We start from the raw sequence: 21,013 nt of genomic DNA on the forward strand, positions 1-21,013 counted from the left end.
TTTATGATTTATTTTACCTCAAAACAGGCTCTTCAGACTAACTACAGATTTCTGTTGTTCTTCTGAAGATCCAGGCCGAAATAAATTATTAAGTCAGACTCAAAGTATTTTGAGTTATTTCAATTCTAAATTAAATTTATAGACCAGACTGACCTGTGGTTTCCAGTGATTTCAATTCACACGTATATACCGCAAACCACATGGTTTTGATGACAACAGCTCATCTATAAAATCTATACATTATGATAAAAAATCTTCAGTGGAATTCACTTATCTTTTTTAATTTTGGAGTTGCTTTAATACTTTGCATATTAAAACTTTTATTGAAAGTGTGTGAGTGTGAATGATACAAAATATCTTACTCTTTTGTCAGCATTTTTTTTACTGATGGTCCATTTTGAGATGAAAATGAAGAAAATAAAAGATTGAAAAAATGCATTTTTGCTTTCTTTCTTTCACACAGGGCAGTAACACTCAATTCTTTTTTTTTTTTTTTTTTTATTATTCTCTTCAAATGATCCGGCATCATCTCTCTGTCTCTCTCAACAACATTCTCTCTCTCTCATTCATACATATGTGAATAAAGCTCTTGACCAAGGCGGATATAATTCTCTTTCTCCTCAGAAGTCATCTTGGCTACCATGTCATCGGTGACTTCATGTAGTGGTACCCGCATGTCTCCAATACTGACCATCGTATCCTCTTCCTCCTCATCTCCACTGTCCATCTCTTCCACTGAAAATAAATAAATGGACAAATTAATTTCACACAAAATATGCGAAAAACAAATGAATTTTAGTTGTTTCTTATCTGTTTTTGTTACTTAAATACCGTGTAACTTCCATTATGAGGTGTGGGGATGGAAGTGGACATGCAAGATAGTGTCATCAAGCTTTTGTTTGATTTGCATAATGGAATTTATAGCACTCAGACCTGGACTCCAATGTTTAAGCATGGAAATTTGAATGTGTTACAGAGATTGGAAGATATACAATAAAAAAAAAAGTGACAAAATGAATGAAAAGGGTAACTGATAACTAGGGCTGTGACAACAGCATATTCTTTTCATTCTTTTGGCTCTCGAGTATATATCAGTTTACATTTTATGTGTGTTTATATAGAGTGATGTGGTTTATATAGAGTGATGTGGTTGATTAACTGAGTCTGTGTTGGATATATACTCGAGAGTCAAAATAATTAAAAGAATATGCTGTTGTCACAGCCCTAATGATTGCAGGGAAAGATTGGTTTGGCTTGGTTTGGCTTGATTTACAATATATGAACCATCTATTAATTATTTAATGCTAAATAAATTTTGTGAAATATAATTGTATGAATATGATAAATATACATTATTCATAGGAGGAAATTTCACAGAAAAGATTTTTATTAGCCTTAAAAAAAAAAACACTTCTCATCGAATAGATTGCTCGTCGAAAATTTCATGTAAAGATTATTGTTATCACACCTGCACCGTCCATTAGTTACTTCCTCTTGGACAGGTGAAAACAAAGGGTCCTTAACCTAATAGGTTTCACACTGCCTACCAAACTCCAGCCTCTGTCCCATCACCACACTATTACATCCTTGTGGCTGTTTTACAACATGCAGAAATTTAAATGTAATGTGAACAAACCTACACCCAAGCTGGGAAAAGACTCTGATGATCCGTGAAACGATAAACCTATAGCATTAGTTTCGTGTTGTTTTGAATAAAGTTGTCAAATATAATTCCGTAGGTAAAGTAATTATATTCCTTCAATGCATTGCTCTGAAATAACCAGAAAACATTGCTCTTAGAAGAAAACAGCACTATGAAAATTGGAACATTATTAATAGAACAAAAATTCTACTGAAAGAGGAAAGCATTACCGTTAGTCACCACCTTCTAGTATGTATTTGGGGAGAAAAATAAAAAAGGGGGATAATGTTTATTTATTTATTTTGAAGAATCAGATAGCATAATATCTATGCTTGGTTTACAACATGCAGAAATTTAAATGTAACGTGAACAAACATCTTCCTGCCCAAATTCTCACTTAGGATGCTTAGATCTGGCTCCTAATTCACAGTGTACAGTGTCCACTTATAAAAAAAGGGGAGGGGGTCAGTTTTGAAAAAAAGATTTTTTTTTTAAGAATCAGATAGACGTCGCCTCTGAATTTATTTGGATCGACTTTTATAAAATTCACGCTATTTCGTTCTGTTGCGTGTTTGTTGGTGTTTTTTTTTTTTGTATAAAAAGGGAATCGCTGGCCTTCGTGACCAGCAGCCTTGAAGGCAATCAGCTTTGATCACTGTGGGGAATACCCTTCATATCAGACAATTGCTATTCATTAAGACACTGCCAGAGCTTCCCCCTCTTTGGGGTAGCTGATTTCCTCCACGACGGTGGAAAGCTGAAGGCTTAACTGGCTTACAGCCAAACTTTACTGCGTGATTTCATTTCTTCGTCTGCGTGAACGCATTCACTTAACTTTCTGCATGTCAACTTTTTTATCGCTAAATTAGAACGATTTTCAATCCCTTTTTCCGTGGCATTTTACCTATCGGTAAAATGCCACGTTTTCTTTCGCTTTCTTTTCCACCTTCGCGTCAAGGTTTCGAGCCTGTCTGCACACTATCACTTTTTTTTTTTTAAACACCTCTCTTCACCCAAACTACTCACTGTGGTTTTGATCCCTCCTCGCTACTACCACTTTTTTTACCCCCCCCCCCTCCCCAATTCCTTACTACACCACCACACACCTGGGCTACGCCGGGTACGCCCGCTAGTTTACTCATAACGCGTATGCGAATGAAGAATATGTTTTTGTGCACGGGCTCCATGCATGCATCGTGTTAACTCTAAAATAAATTAAATAATATTATATAAAACAAAACAAAAAATAAAATATCAGATTTACTCCAGCAAAAAAAAAAAAAGAAAAGAAAAAGATAAATAAATATAAATAAAATTCTAACGTGAAGATTTACAGATACCATAAACAGTACAAACTTGCTAAAAGATAACTGTGCTAGGATACACTTGTCTTTCACATATTAACACAACATAATGTGAACTTTACACACACGGTCACAAAGATTATAGTCTGTTAACGTACTTCCTAAGTTCCCGCGTAGTGCTACCGGAAGAGGTGACAAGGCAAATTAGTTCCTTCACTTTATTGTTCTTCAGTATTTATAACACGAAGCGATTTATGGCAATAAAATATGACAGGACATTATTGAAAATATATACAATAAAAGTTAACAAAATTATAAAAAAAATAATTAAATAAAAATAACACAATTAGTCCTTATTTGTACTTTTAATAACAAAAAAAATAAATAAATAAAGGTTATCTTTTTTATAAAATTTCAAATAAATGTTTATGAAATTATGAAAATACGTTTTTTTTTTCTTTAATTTTAAAAATAAAAGTTGTTTTATTTGAATTTATATAATAAATATATATTTTAGGAAAGTATAAAAAATAAAAAAGAACAGGGAAGATTCGAAAATGTAATAAAAAGGCGTACATGCACAGGGAGATATAGGCGTGAGAGAAAAATGTGAAGGAACTGATTTGCCTTGTCACCACTTCCGGTAGCGCTACGCCGGAAATTCAGAAATACTTCAATTGACTATAAACCCTCTCTACACACACACACACACACACACACACACATATATATATATTGTTTACAGAAAGATTTTAGATGAGACAGGTCATTGGTAACGTCGGTTTCAAACCCGATAATTAGAACCGTTTTAGATACCATATCAATACTAATTATCGGGTTTGAAACCGACAGTATCAATGACTTGCCTCATCTAAAAACTTTCTGTAAACAAAAAAATATATATAAATACGCTTTATTTTCGGATTTTTCTTATAATTTAGCACTCTGCTGGATTTCTTTTTCAAAGAAAAACTAATTATATATATATATATATATATATATATATATATATATATATATATATATATATATATATATATATATATATATATATAAATTAGTTCTATTATTCGGCAGAATACTCCAAAACTGGTGTGTTAGGTAATCCTTAATCCGCGAATTTTCAAAGAATGCTAATTCTTCTCATCAGAGGAAAATTGTTATCAAAATAATCAGATAGAAACACTACATATTAGCATTTCTATGCATTTGATGGTTAATGTATGAGATGAAACAAAAATTTTTATGAGTTTTAGTCATAAAATATAAAAATATAAGAATATAAAATAGGGAAACAATTCATGTGAAGAGTTCTTCCAGGAATATTTTGAGGGAAAAGTCAATTAGATGTATATAGGTATACAGCTAATTGGTACATATACATTTCTATAAGAGCACGTATTTACATATATAGATCCATACGTATATATTTAATTCAGAGTTCAACATTAAGACAAAAAACAACCAACAGTATATAAAAATATCCACTAGAATGGAGGTTATTAGTTGTAGATGAAAAGAACAAGAACAGGTGCGCATCTGAATAATCCAAGTTGAAAATCCATCGTTAAAAATATTGAAGACAGCCAAATTTAATTTTGTCCGGAGAAAATATGATTTGTATTTCATTGTTGAATGAAATAGAAATTTCATATCTACTAATTTTGGTTTGGATCCTTTCCATTTTTCTAATTAATTTTCTCGGACACACTACTAACGACCATAAACTCGAAATATTAGAAGCATCATAAACTAAAACTAAAACAAAAAAAAAAAGTATTACTCAAAGAAGTTTTAATAATAGTAATAACATCCTAAAATGCTCGTAAAGTAACAAGAATAACTTAACATGTTTTATTAACCAATCAATTTCTAATAAAATATACGCAAATATTTAAGTCTTTATATATATATATATATATATATATATATAAAGACTTCTATAAATTGTCCAGAACCGGTTTGGTTAATTATCCCTGATGATGAATTCAGATGGATCTGAAAGTACTTGGGTTACAGTACATATTGGCAACTACATCAGCCAGTTTTTGCCAGAAGCAAGAAAATTAATTAGAAAGATGGAAGAGATCCAAATCCGAATTAGTAGATATTAAATGTCTATTTTATTCAATGAAATATGCTTAAAAGAAAGAATGCTATATATATATATATATATATATATATATATATATATATATATATATATATATATATATATATATATATATATATATAATTCATCTCATTAATTACTGGTTCCTCTGGCATTTCACCTGGATAATATCATACATATTTTTCATGGCTATGTTAGAAAAAAAAGATGGCTGCCTGAATAGAACGGAAACATCCATCTTTTCCTCATAGATTATATTTATATTATTTTTTATGGAAATTGCTCCAGACAAGGCATGAAGCCACTAGATGTAAGGAGCTTAAAAATACTACTTCAAGATCAAATCTAGCCAATGATAAATTCTAGATGGACAGATTTTAACTTAGAAAACAACAATTCTTCTCCCGTTTGTCAGCAATATTGCTCATAGAATGTATGTAAGGATGAATTAAGGGAAGTTTTGGATTTCTAATTTGTTTGTTCGTTTGGTACTTAATGGTCCGTTCTTCTATACGGATGCTGGACCCTAACGAAGGACACAGAACAGCAACTAGAAGCAGTGGAGATGTGGTTCATCCGGAGAATCATGCAAGTCTCATGGACAAAAAGAAAAACAAATGCAGAAGTAATGGACACGGTTGGATACAAGAGATCCCTTCTCAATACCATCAGACAAAAACAGCTCAATTTTTAATTATAATTAGGGCTGACAGACTCGATTTCTAATTTGTTTGTTCGTTTGGTACTTAATGGCTTCATTACCACTCTAGGGCCATTTTAAGGCCAAACCGAATTTTGTTTTGTTTTTGTTTTATAATTTAAAATGTTATTTATTATTTTTTGATCAGCATATATGAAATGTATGTAAATGTTATATTTCACTTGACTAATAATTGAGCCAAAACTCTAACAAGATATAATACATATTTGTACAAAGTTTTTTTTCCCTACATTTTAAAAATTTAATGTGGCCTGATTTTTCTTGTATTTACAAAAATCTACCGCCATTGTTATTTTTTAAAAAAATTTGTCATTTTGTGATATTTGAATCAAATTTCGCCGGTTTTATGGAGTATAAAATAAAATAATGTTTATATGCGATTTAAACCCTGATCCTTTTTCTTCTTCTTTAATATATAGTAAAAATTACGATGAACTAATTTCATTTTACTAGTTTTTACTTGCAGATTTTGTTATGGTTGGTTGGTTGTTTTTGTTTTATGGCATATCAACCCTTTTCAGGTTATTTAATGCCGAATCCAAAGATTTGGAAGAAATTTTTTTTAATAGAATATATTTGTAAAGATTTTGAAGAAAAATGTTTTAATAGAATATATTTGTTGTTTTCAAGTCGGTTTCTATTTAACCCATACTTGGAACCCTAACAGGTACTACCACTCCGGGTCAGAGTGAACCTGGGAGCAATGGCAATTAAAGGGTGGCTCCACACTTCCCAAAGCCTGCAAGCTGGGGCCCTCACCACTGGATATAGTTTAAGGTCATATCCAGGACCAGATTTTGTTATGAGTGACGAAAATTAGTGTCATACCTAGTTTGATGATCACAGAACAGATACTATACTACTCCCCCCACCAAAAAAAAAAAAGAAAGGGAAGAATTAATGTATGGGAGAGGGAGTCTCATGACAACAGAACTGATACAACACTACGCCTCGCATACCCACACCGTATGGAATATTGAAAAATAGCATAATGAAGTGCATTCAAAAATGGTTGTACTATCATCTCGGATGGCAAGTGTGACACAGACATCAAGAAGAGACAACTTTTAATAGCATGAAATGCAGTTTTACCTTGGCCATCGTGACAAGATCACAGTGTAGTATCTGTTCTAATGCTGCACTTCACTTTTCTGTACTCGATCAGTGGAGGAGAAATCCTTCATGACTGAAACAATTTTTATTTTTTGTTTGTATCCAGAGTGCCCCTTTTTTTGGGGAGCTGGACTTTCCCCACATTAAATCCCGATCTTGTGTCTAACTCTGCCCTCGTGGGGAGGCAAGTAAATAGGAACAATAATATACGCCGCAAGACAAAGATACATGTTATGAGAGCCTACGTATGGTCCGTTCTTCTATACGGATGCTGGACCCTAACGAAGGACACAGAACAGCGACTAGAAGCAGTGAAGATGTGGTTCATCCGGAGAATCATGCAAGTCTCATGGACAAAAAGAAAAACAAATGCAGAAGTAATGGACACGGCTGGATACAAGAGATCCCTTCTCAATATCATCAGACAAAAACAGCTCAATTTTTAATTATAATTAGGGCTGACAGACTAGAGAAACTGTTATGGAGTGGAAAAATATGCGCAAACAAGAGCAGAGGAAGACAACGCACAACACAACATTCGCAGACAATTTATACGAATTTGCAACGAATAAAAAGAGTACCAACAATGAGCTCATGAGAAAGATCGAGAACAGGGAAGAATGTCTGCAAGACCAGACTGGACACTTGAAGAAAAAGAGTATAGTTTGGGTTTCAGACACACAGATACCAAATCTCCATTAGTAATAGATATGTCCATCTAATTTACATAATTATAATAATAATAATAACGTAGTTTCGGACGGAGAGAGAGAGAGAGAGAGAGAGAGAGAGAGAGAGAGAGAGAGAGAGAGAGAGAGAGAGAGAGAGAGAGAGACACACACACACACACACACACACACAAAAACATATCCAAATGCTGTAACAGTAGTGTTAACAAAAGGAGCCCGTTGCCGTAACTGTAACGAAAGCACTTTGATTTTTAAATAGACCCTCCCTCCACATCTTCCCCACTATTCTGACAAAAGTAGCAGCGTGAGGGGGTGGGAGTGGCTGGGTATTACAAAACGTTTTCATCTTCAATGCTCATTCCACTTAAAACAAAACTTCCAGTCTCTCAGAACGGTTCCGTCTTCCTATTTTTGCCAGCACTTAATTAACGCAATTTTAGCACAATAGAAAGGATCTTAGGTAGGAGAAACAAAACAAAACAAAAAACGAATGTAAACAATAAAACGAGAAAAAAAAAAATCGAAAGTAACAAAAGAAAAGAAGGATCATCTTTTTGTTAGGGGAGGGGAGGGTAATTAAGATGAGTTGAAATTCTTGACATCGGAGAGAACGGCAGCAGCTCAGGTAGCTCTGGGGTACCCCCCCCCCTCACACACACACACAGACAGAGTATCAATTGAATCATTTTGGGGTGTGTAATCAACTGTGTAATTTTATAACTGTGATCACTTACATATAACAAGGAATGCCATCGAGAAATTGGGGATTATTTTTGGTTCATCTATAGAAAGTCGGCCTTACGATAATGCAGGCAAAATCATACTTTAATTTTTAAAGAAATACATACGATGACTTAACTCCATCTTCTCTCCCTCATATATATATATATATATATATATATATATATATATATATATATATATCACTATGTCTGTCTCCATATTTTGAAACGTCATCTCTTCCGAAACTAGAAGTCACAGAGCGACGCTAGGGGCCCTCAAATGATTGGATGTTTTTATGGACCGTTCTTTATGGGTCTTTAACCGGTTACAATAGTTTTCAAGGGGTCAAAATTGAAAAATCATTATGCCTTTTGTACATTCATCTTAGTTCATTTTTAATCAGTTAATATGCGTGTCATTTTGGTCCAGTGGTAACGTCACCAGCTTTTGAATGCTACAGTCTTGCTTTCGGTTTCGATTCTAGCTGATGGCACCCAAATACTTTTGAAATCACGACTCTATAATTGATCATATAATATATTGATCTATAATCGACATTTGGACAAATTAAAATATAATATTTAAATCTATTTCAAGACCGGGCAAAACCGGGCGTCCCCCTCCCTGATATATATATATATATATTCTTGTTTCCGTTGTGCATTAGGCTGTCGAGTAGCAGTATCAGAATTTTTGTAGGAATTTTTGACACCCCTAACACGAAACTGCGAATACAATATAAAAATCTCGTAATTTCTCTGTTAAAAGTGAGTTATTTATTTTCTTTATGGATTATACTTCCAAAATAAACTATTACAGTTGTTTTAAAAGTAATAAAAATATTTTTATTTTTTTTTTAAACAGTAATGAATTTTCCGAACTCAATATTTTTAAATTTTTAAACTCAATATTTTTAAATTTTTAAATTTTAAAAATCTATCAAAATTTTTCTATTGATTCTATTTTTACGATATTTTCAGGGTCAATGTGAAATTTTATGTTCTTTCCAATAAACCGAATATAATATTTTAGACAAACGTTTTTTTTTTTTTATTCACGGTTCCCCCCCCCCCCAGTGTCTATTACAAAGAAAATACTTAATTTAGTCTCGGATAAGTACATAATTATTTACTCACAAATTGAAGAGAAAAGGTCAATACATAATATATTCAAATTTTAAAAAAAACGGACTTCGTGTTCTTGTAGAATTTTACCTGTAAAGTTTGAAGTTTAAAACCTTTTTTTAAACCACGTTATTTGTTTTTTCTTTTTTCTTTTTTTTTTTTTTAATGGAACCTTGGTCCTTGCTCCTTTAATTGAAAAAAAAATTAGGGCTTGAATTACATTTTTCGAGGAGTTATAAGCTTGGAAAGACAGGGGGTCGAATAATTCACGCCTCCAATTTTGTAAATGTCTAAAAATAATTAATTTCGACTCGGATAAGTACATAATTATTTACTCACAAATTGAAGAGAAAAGGTCAATACATAATATATTCAAATTTAAAAAAAAACGGACATCGTGTTCTCGTCGAATTTTACCTGTAAAGTCCGAAGTTTAAAACCTTTTTAAAAAAAAAACACGTTTTTTTTTTTTTTTTTTTTTTTTTTAATGAAATCTTGGTCCTTGCTCCTTTAATTGAAAAAAAAAATTAGGGCTTGAATTGCATTTTTCGAGGAGTTATAAGCTTGGAAAGATGGGGTGGAATTATTCGCTATTTTCACAAAAAATTCTGATACTGCTAGCTGTCGAGTGATTTTTTGTCAGCCATTTCCCTCGAGCGCTTTCGATCATCGATCATTGTCAGGAGCAATTTTATGTTGTTGTTAAAGACGATTTTTTTCGTTGCGTTTTTATATGTAATTCATTTTATTTAAAATTTTATTTACTTATTTTGATTTAAGCCGTCTGTTAGAGAGGGAAGGATTTATGGAGATACATATATATATATATATATAACGCATGGGTTACCAAATATACATAGGTACTATGTATATCCGATGGTGAAGCTCCAGCTTGTGGGCTTTATAGAGTGTGTAACCATCCTTTAATTGCCATTGCTCCCAGGTCCACTCTGATCCAGAGTGGTAGTACCTGTTAGGGTCCCAACTATGAGTTAAATAGAAACCGACTTGAAAAAAAAAACAAAAAAACAAAAAAAAAAAAAAAACAAATATATTCTATTAAAAGATTTTTCTTCAAAATAACTGGATTCGGCATTAAATAACCAGAAAAGGGTTGATATGACGTAAAACAAAAACAATCAACAACAAAAATATACATAACCTGGAATATATCACCGAGTCATAGAATTTTCTAGGTTGGTACCTGCGGGCGCATTAATTCACTGGAAGAGATGCACCTACAATGCATCTCTCCCACATGCATCTAAGATAAGGTAACTCTGATGTAAAAACCCGTGGTCTACTGTACACTCTGTCCTGTGGCAGCCATCTGCACCAACAATGGTTAGCAATAATAGCAATAATACCAAAAAGTATGGCTGGTTCCACACAAAGCCTTCACCATTATTAACAAATCATCTGAGTGGATTTCTGAGCAACTTATTAGTTGTTGTGGAAGATCATATGTCGAAAGTGACGGGAGAGTCCTTCATATATTAAAATAGATTATATTAAAATTAATATACATATTATAATATATTATATAAAAATTTATATATATATATATATATATATATATATATATATATATATATATATATATATATATAAGATATATTACATTTAACTTTATGTATATATATATATATATATATATACATAAAAATATATTATATTAAAATTAATATATATATACATTAAGATATATTATAATAACATTAATATATATATATTAAAATATATTATATCAAAATTATTATATATATATTAAAATATATTATATTACAATAAATGTATATATTAAAATGTATAATATTAAAATTAATATTTATATATAAAAATATATTAAAATTAATATATATATTAAAATATATTATATAAAAATTAATATATATATATATTAAAATATATTATATCAAAATTACTAAATATATATATATTAAAATATATTATATCAAAATTACTATATATACATTAAAATATATCATATTAAAATTAATACATATATATATTAAATATATTATATTAAAATGTTAAAATTAATATCTATATATATTAAAATATACAAAGATTAATGTCTCTATATATTAACATATATTATATTAAAATTAATATCTATATATATCAAAATATATTATATCAAAAATGAATATACATATAATAATATATTAAAATTAATATATATATAAAATATATTATATTAAAATTAATATATATCTATTAAAATATAGTAATAACATGCTAAAATGCTCGTAAAGTCACAGGAATTACTTAACATGTAATATTAACCAATGAATTAATAATAAATATACATAAATTATAAAAATCAAAATCTATCAATATATAAAAATCAAAACATATAAAAATTATAAAAATCAAAATATATTATATTAAAATTAATATATATATATATATATATTATATTTAAATTAATATATATATATTAAAATATATTATATTTAAATTAATATATATATTAAAATATATTATATGCAAATTAATATATATATTAAAATATATGTAAATTAATATATATATTAAAATATATCACATTTAAACTAATATATATATATTAAAATATATTAAAATATATTATATTTAAATTAATATATATATATATCAAAATATATTATATGAATATATATATATATATAAATATATTATATTAAAATATGTTAAAATTAATATCTATATATATTAAAATATATTAAAATTAATGTCTATATGTATTAAAATATATTATATTAAAATTAATATCTATATATATTAAAATATATTATATAAAAAATGAATATATATATATATTATAATATATTAAAATTAATATATATATAAAAATATATTATATTAAAGTTAATATATATATCTATTAAAATATAGTAATAACATCCTAAAATACTCATAAAGTCACAGGAATTACTTATCATGTTATATTCACCATTGAATTACTAATAAAATAAATCATAAAAATCAAAATCTATCAAAATATAAAAATTAAAATATATCAAAATTATAAAAATTAATATATATATATGTATACATATTATATTTAAATTAATATATATATTAAAATATATTATATTTCAATAATATATATATTAAAATATATTATATTTAAATTAATATATATATTAAAATATATTATATTTAAATTAATAGATATATATTAAAATATATTATATTTGAATTAATATACATATATATATTAAAATATATTACATTTAAATTGATATATATATATATATTCTTTCTTAGAACTGTGGAACTCTTGTTCGGTCTGCCTGCTTCCCACCATACTACAACCTGGATGTCTTCAAGTCCAACGTTAACAAATTCCTAATGAACCACCCCCTTAAATAAACACTTTATTAAATCTCCACACTGACGTATTGTACTTGCAATAACCCTTATCCCTGAGTGGCTTCCGGGCCTTAATAAGTGGTGACCACCGTGTAAAAAAATATATGTATATTCTAATATATTATTTTTAAGTTAATATATATATTAAAATATATTATATTTAAGTAAATATATATATATATATATATATAAATATATTATATTTAAATTTATATGTACATAAATATATAATATTTAAATATATATATATATATATATATATATATATTTAAATATATATATATATATATATATATATATATATATATATATATTTAAATATATATATATATATATATTTAAATATATATATATATATATATATATATATATATTTAAATATATATATATATATATTTAAATATATATATATATATATATATATTTAAATATATATATATATATATATATATATTTAAATATATATATATATATATATATTTAAATATATATATATATATATATATATTTTAAATATATATATATATATATATATAAATATATATATATATATATATAAATATATATATATATATATATAATATATATATATATATATATATATATATTTAAATATATATATATATATATATATATATATATATAAATATATATATATATATATATATTTAAATATATATATATATATATATATATATTTAAATATATATATATATATATATATTTAAATATATATATATATATATATATATATTTAAATATATATATATATATATATATATATATATTTAAATATATATATATATATATATATATTTAAATATATATATATATATATATATATATTTAAATATATATATATATATATATATATAAATATATATATATATATATATATTTAAATATATATATATATATATATATATATATATTTAAATATATATATATATATATATATTTAAATATATATATATATATATATATATATATATATATATATTTAAATATATATATATATATATATATATATATATTTAAATATATATATATATATATATATATTTAAATATATATATATATATATATATATATATATATATATATATATATTTAAATATATATATATTTAAATATATATATATATATATATATATATTTAAATATATATATATATATATATATTTAAATATATATATATATATATATTTAAATATATATATATATATATATATTTAAATATATATATATATATATATTTAAATATATATATATATATATATATTTAAATATATATATATATATATATTTAAATATATATATATATATATATTTAAATATATATATATATATATATATATTTAAATATATATATATATATATATATATTTAAATATATATATATATATATATATATATTTAAATATATATATATATATATATATATTTAAATATATATATATATATATATATATATTTAAATATATATATATATATATATATTTAAATATATATATATATATATATATATTTAAATATATATATATATATATATATATTTAAATATATATATATATATTTAAATATATATATATATTTAAATATATATATATATTTAAATATATATATATATATTTAAATATATATATATATTTAAATATATATATATATATATTTAAATATATATATATATTTAAATATATATATATATATATTTAAATATATATATATATATATTTAAATATATATATATATTTAAATATATATATATATATTTAAATATATATATATATTTAAATATATATATATATATATTTAAATATATATATATATTTAAATATATATATATATATATATATTTAAATATATATATATATATTTAAATATATATATATATATTTAAATATATATATATATATATTTAAATATATATATATATATTTAAATATATATATATATATTTAAATATATATATATATTTAAATATATATATATATATATTTAAATATATATTTATATATATTTAAATATATATATATATTTAAATATATATATATATATATTTAAATATATATATATATTTAAATATATATATATATATTTAAATATATATATATATTTAAATATATATATATATATATATTTAAATATATATATATATTTAAATATATATATATATATTTAAATATATATATATATATTTAAATATATATATATATATTTAAATATATATATATATATTTAAATATATATATATATATATATTTAAATATATATATATATATTTAAATATATATATATATATTTAAATATATATATATATATATATTTAAATATATATATATATATTTAAATATATATATATATATATTAAAATATATATATATATATTTAAATATATATATATATATTTAAATATATATATACATATATATTTAAATACATATATACCATATTTAAATTAATATATATATATATACATATTTAAATCAATATATACATATTTAAATTAATATATATATATATATATATATTTAAATTAATATATATATATTAAAATTGATATATATATATATATATTAAAATATAATGTATTTAAATTAATAGATATATTAAAACATATTTAAATTAATATACATATATATATTAAAATATATTATATTAAAATTACTATATATATATATATATATTACAACATATTATATTAAAATTAATATATATATATAAAAATATATTAAAATTAATATATATATATATATAAATATATTAAAATTAATATATATATATTAAAATATGTTATATAAAAATTAATACATATATTAAAATATATTACATTAAAATTAATATATATATATTAAAATATATTATATTAAAATTAATATATATATATTAAAATATATTATATAAAAATTAATATATATATATATTAAAATATATTATATTAAAATTAATATATATATATATATATTAAAATATATTATATTAAAATTAGTATATATATATATATTAAAATATATTATATTAAAATTAGTATATATATATATATATTAAAATATATTATATTAAAATTAGTATATATATATTAAAATTAATATATATATATTAAAATATATTATATTAAAATTAATATATATATATTAAAATATATTATATTAAAATTAGTATATATTTATTAAAATATATTATATTAAAATTAATATATATATATTAAAATATATTATATTAAAATTAATATATATATTTAAATATATTATATTAAAATTAGTATATATATGTTAAAATATATTATATTAAAATTAATATATATATATATTAAAATATATTATATTAAAATTAGTATATATATATTTAAATATATTATATTAAAATTAATATAAATATATATTAAAATATATTATATTAAAATTAGTATATATATATTTAAATATATTATATTAAAATTAATATAAATATATATATAAAAATATATTAAAATTAATATATATATATTCAAATATATTATATTAAAATTAATATATATATATTAAAATATATTATATTAAAATTAATATATATATATATTAAAATATATTAAAAATAATATATATATATTAAAATATATTATATTAAAATTAACATATATAAATATTAAAATATATTAAAATTAATCATTATATATATTAAAATTAATATATATATATTAAAATATATTAAAAGTAATATGTATATATATATTAAAATATATTATATTAAAATTAATATATATATTACATGCAGATTAATATATTAAAAATAATATATATATACATTAAATGAAAATTAATATTAAAATTAATATATATATTGAAATTGATATATATATATATATTGAAATTGATATATATGTATTGAAATAAATATATATATGTATATATATACTGAAATAAATATATATATGTATATATATATATTGAAATTAATATATATATGCATATATATATTGAAATTAATATATATATGCATATATATATTGAAATTAATATATATATGCATATATATATTGAAATTAATATATATATGTATATATATATTAAAGTTAATATATATATGTATATATATATATCGAAATTAATATATATATGTATATATATATATTGAAATTAATATATATATATGTATATATATATATATTTAAATTAAGATATATATGTATGTATATATATATATTTAAATTAAGATATATATGTATATATATATATTTAAATTAATATATATATGTATATATATATATATTTAAATTAATATATATATATGTATATATATATATATTTAAATTAATATATATATGTATATATATATATATATTTAAATTAATATATATGTATATATATATACATATTGAAATTAATATATATATGTATATATATTGAAATTAATATATATATGAATAGTGAAATTAATATGTATATGAATAGTGAAATTAATATATATATATATATTGAAATTAATATATATATGAATAGTGAAATTAATATGTATATGAATAGTGAAATTAATATATATATATATATATTGAAATTAATATATATATATATATAATTGAAATTAATATATATACATATAATCGAAATTAATATATATATATAATCGAAATTAATATATATATAATCGAAATTAATATATATATAATTGAAATTAATATATATATAATTGAAATTAATATATATATATATATATATTGAAATATATATGTACATATATATTGAAATTAATATATATATTTAAACTAATACATATATTAAAATATATATATATATATATATATTGAAATTTATATATATATATATATATTGAAATTAATATATATATATATTGAAATATATATGTATATATATATTGTAAATTTATATATATATATATTGAAATTAATATATATATATATTGAAATTAATATATATATATTTTGAAATTAATATAAATTAATATATATATATATTGAAATTAATATATATATATTAAAATTAATATATATATATTGAAATTATATATATATATTAAAATTAATATATATATATTAAAATTAATATATATATTAAAATTAATATATATATTAAAATTAATATATATATTAGTCTCGCAAGTAACTGCGAGACAAACAAAATGTTACTTAGAGACTACTATTGAGTAATCCAACGTAGGGTACCGGTGGAAAAAATAAAAAATTAATTTACTTGAGACATACTTATTGAACATTTTCTGAAATAGTACAATAATTACCTTGACATTCTTCTGTTTAGTTTAAGATATCATTTTCAGATATTTTGATACTAATACCGTTATTAAAAAAAATAAAAATTGCCGGATTTTAGTTTCATAAGAGTTTTCCACTTTATCATAAACAAACCACTATTCGTACTACCATAATAACAGCGACACAGAGAGAGAGGGAGAGAGACAGACAGACAGACAGACAGACAGAGAGGGGGGGGCTACTGTTCAGTATTTGTGTAAAATATTACATAACTGATTTTTCCCCTATTTTTGATTATCCGTTACATTAATACCATTGCTAAATTAATTTAGTTTAAATCCCGCATTTCCATCCATGCTCACCACCGCCCACCGAAAATTACCGACTATTACCGAATGAGCAGACGTTAAATTGTAACAAACACACATCCGTAAAGTTGTTTATTTATGTCTGCGGTGCAGAGCTCCTTACATGAAACATTTTCTTGCATTATTTAAAACAGGTAAGCGTACTATTTTTTTTTTTTTGTTTGTTTACAAATGCTGTGTCAATAAAATTCTTACTTTCTTTTATACCACTATAACATAAACAAACCACTATTCGTACTACCATAATAACAGCGACACAGAGAGAGAGGGAGAGAGACAGAGAGACAGACAGACAGACAGAGAGGGGAGGCTACTGTTCAGTATTTGTGTAAAATATTACATAACTGATTTTTCCCCTATTTTTGATTATCCGTTACATTAATACCATTGCTAAATTAATTTAGTTTAAATCCCGCATTTCCATCCATGCTCACCACCGCCCACCGAAAATTACCGACTATTACCGAATGAGCAGACGTTAAATTGTAACAAACACACATCCGTAAAGTTGTTTATTTATGTCTGCGGTGCAGAGCTCCTTACATGAAACATTTTCTTGCATTATTTAAAACAGGTAAGCGTACTATTTTTTTTTTTTTTGTTTGTTTACAAATGCTGTGTCAATAAAATTCTTACTTTCTTTTATATTTATGCGTTATTGGTAAAACTTTGTTTATACAAATTCCTGGGACTTACGTAGGACCCCCCCCCTGGAGTAAATGTGGCATTGCGGTGATTTTGCGGCCTGTCAAGAATATTATGAATATATTATTATCATTTTTAATTTTTTAACTGGCTGTAACATTTTCTTGCATTATTTACAACTTTTTTGTTGTTTGTTTACAAATGCTGTGTCAATAAAATTCTTACTTTCTTTTATAGTTATGCGTAATTGGTTAAACTTCGTTTATACAAATTCCTGGGACTTACGTAGGACCCCCCCTCCCCGGAGTAAATGTGGTATTGCGGTGATTTTGTGGCCTGTCAAGAATATATTATGAATATATTATTATCATTTTTAATTTTGTAACTGGCTGTAACATTTTCTTGCATTATTTACAACTTTTTGTAAATAATGCAAGAATATGTTACAGCCAGTTTTTGTCTTTCGATATTTCTTATCGTTTCTTCGCAAGTTTGCCGGCGACGACGTAATGTCCTAACCTCATTATTAAGAAAATAATAGTGTGTTACAATTAGTGCATCTGTTCTTCAGATGCTGCACTTCCATTTCATGTTCTCTTTCGGTGGAGGAGAAATCCGTCATGACTGAGACAATTTTTATTTTTGTACCTTTTCTCCGCGTTAAAAAACGACCCTGGTGTCTAACTCTGTCCCGTGGGGAGGCATAGTAAATAGGTACAATAAGTGCATGATCACCAACATTTTTACTATAAGGGTGTAACAAATACTCGTGTAACAACGGTAACATAAATGCAGAAGCACATTTTTACCTAAGTACAAAATTAACAAGAAGTAATATTACGACAATAATCATTATATAGATTTACATAGTAAAAAAAAATGTTTTCTAAACTTCCCATTTCGCCCCCAAGGGCACAGAAGTTGTCAAAAATGCCCCAACAGTTTAAATCTCATATTTTTATTCTTGCTCAACAACGCCCACCAAAAAATCACCGATTAATAACGCATTAGCAGACGATAAATAAATTGGAAGACTCTAAGAAACGAAATAAACAGTCAAGTTTTTAAAACGATTTAGCAAATAAAGCCATCTTTGTCATTTTCTTTGATGATAGGCTGAGTTAGATTAAAATGACAAATTTATAGGGTATTATATTATTCTGGGGGTCATTTCTTTTATTTATCTTTATTCTCCTTTCACACATGTATGTATATATTACTACTGCACCTACTGCACACCCTTACTATACATTCGCCCCCCCCTCATTTTCTACAATCTATTTATCACTCTCCCCATTCCCCTACCTCAACGTCACTATTCCTCCACTTTTTCACTTCGTCATGTTCCCACCCCCCTTTCACTGCCCCTATTTTCCACCTCCCTGACCGATTCTTCTTCTTCTCAATAGTACTCTCAATACTTCTCAGTTCTCTCTACTATTCATTGTTGACCTTTATTTAATTATTTTATTTTTTTTATATTGCTCATTCAGATCATCCGAGACTTGAGACTACAAAGTGACAATTAGAGACTCAGACTGTTAATTAGAGAGAAAGAGAGTGACGCAGGAGGGAATATAAAAGATTGTAATGGAAAAGGAAGGATCGAGTCAAAGTAAAAGAAAGCCTGAGTGATAGATTGTTCAGGAACAAACAGAGAGAGATATGAGCAAGGAGAAAGCAAGTGAAAGAGAGGAAGAATATCGCCAAGAACAGACTTTCTGAGAGTGAGGGCACTCAGAACAGGAAAAGACAACTCAAGCTTGTCAAGACACTGCATAAGGCTTGTCACTCCTACCACTTGTTTGACCATTTTTATACATTTTCTGACTCGTTTCTTGTTCAATTTGCACATAATTGACATATTTTTGCCAACTATATTGCATTGCAAAGTCATTAAAATTGTATTTATGTTCATAATTATAAAAATGTAATATGTGATTATATTTTTTCTATTTTCACTGTGAACAAGATAAAATTTAATTAAAATATATCTTTTATGAAA

The 21,013-nt window shown here is 23.7% G+C and overlaps 1 protein-coding gene across 2 annotated transcripts in view; it reads right to left on the minus strand.

The window, feature by feature from the left end:
• Positions 1–270: 270 nt before the first annotated feature.
• LOC145286157 (general transcription factor IIE subunit 1-like) overlaps positions 271–21,013 on the minus strand; it is a 249,632-nt gene continuing 228,889 nt past the window's right edge. Inside the window, exon 5 of one of the 2 annotated variants that reach the window (XM_080134929.1) lies at positions 271–735. In XM_080134929.1, the coding sequence (XP_079991055.1) occupies positions 563–735 (173 nt within the window). In that variant the 3' untranslated portion in view covers positions 271–562. The remainder of the gene's footprint in view (positions 736–21,013) is intronic. The other variant, XM_080134930.1, reaches the window with a different exon arrangement.

This window comes from Euprymna scolopes, chromosome 10, assembly GCF_053919585.1.
Source record: "Euprymna scolopes isolate OS-2025 chromosome 10, ASM5391958v1, whole genome shotgun sequence".
In the NCBI taxonomy this organism is placed as follows: Eukaryota; Metazoa; Mollusca; class Cephalopoda; order Sepiida; family Sepiolidae; genus Euprymna; species Euprymna scolopes.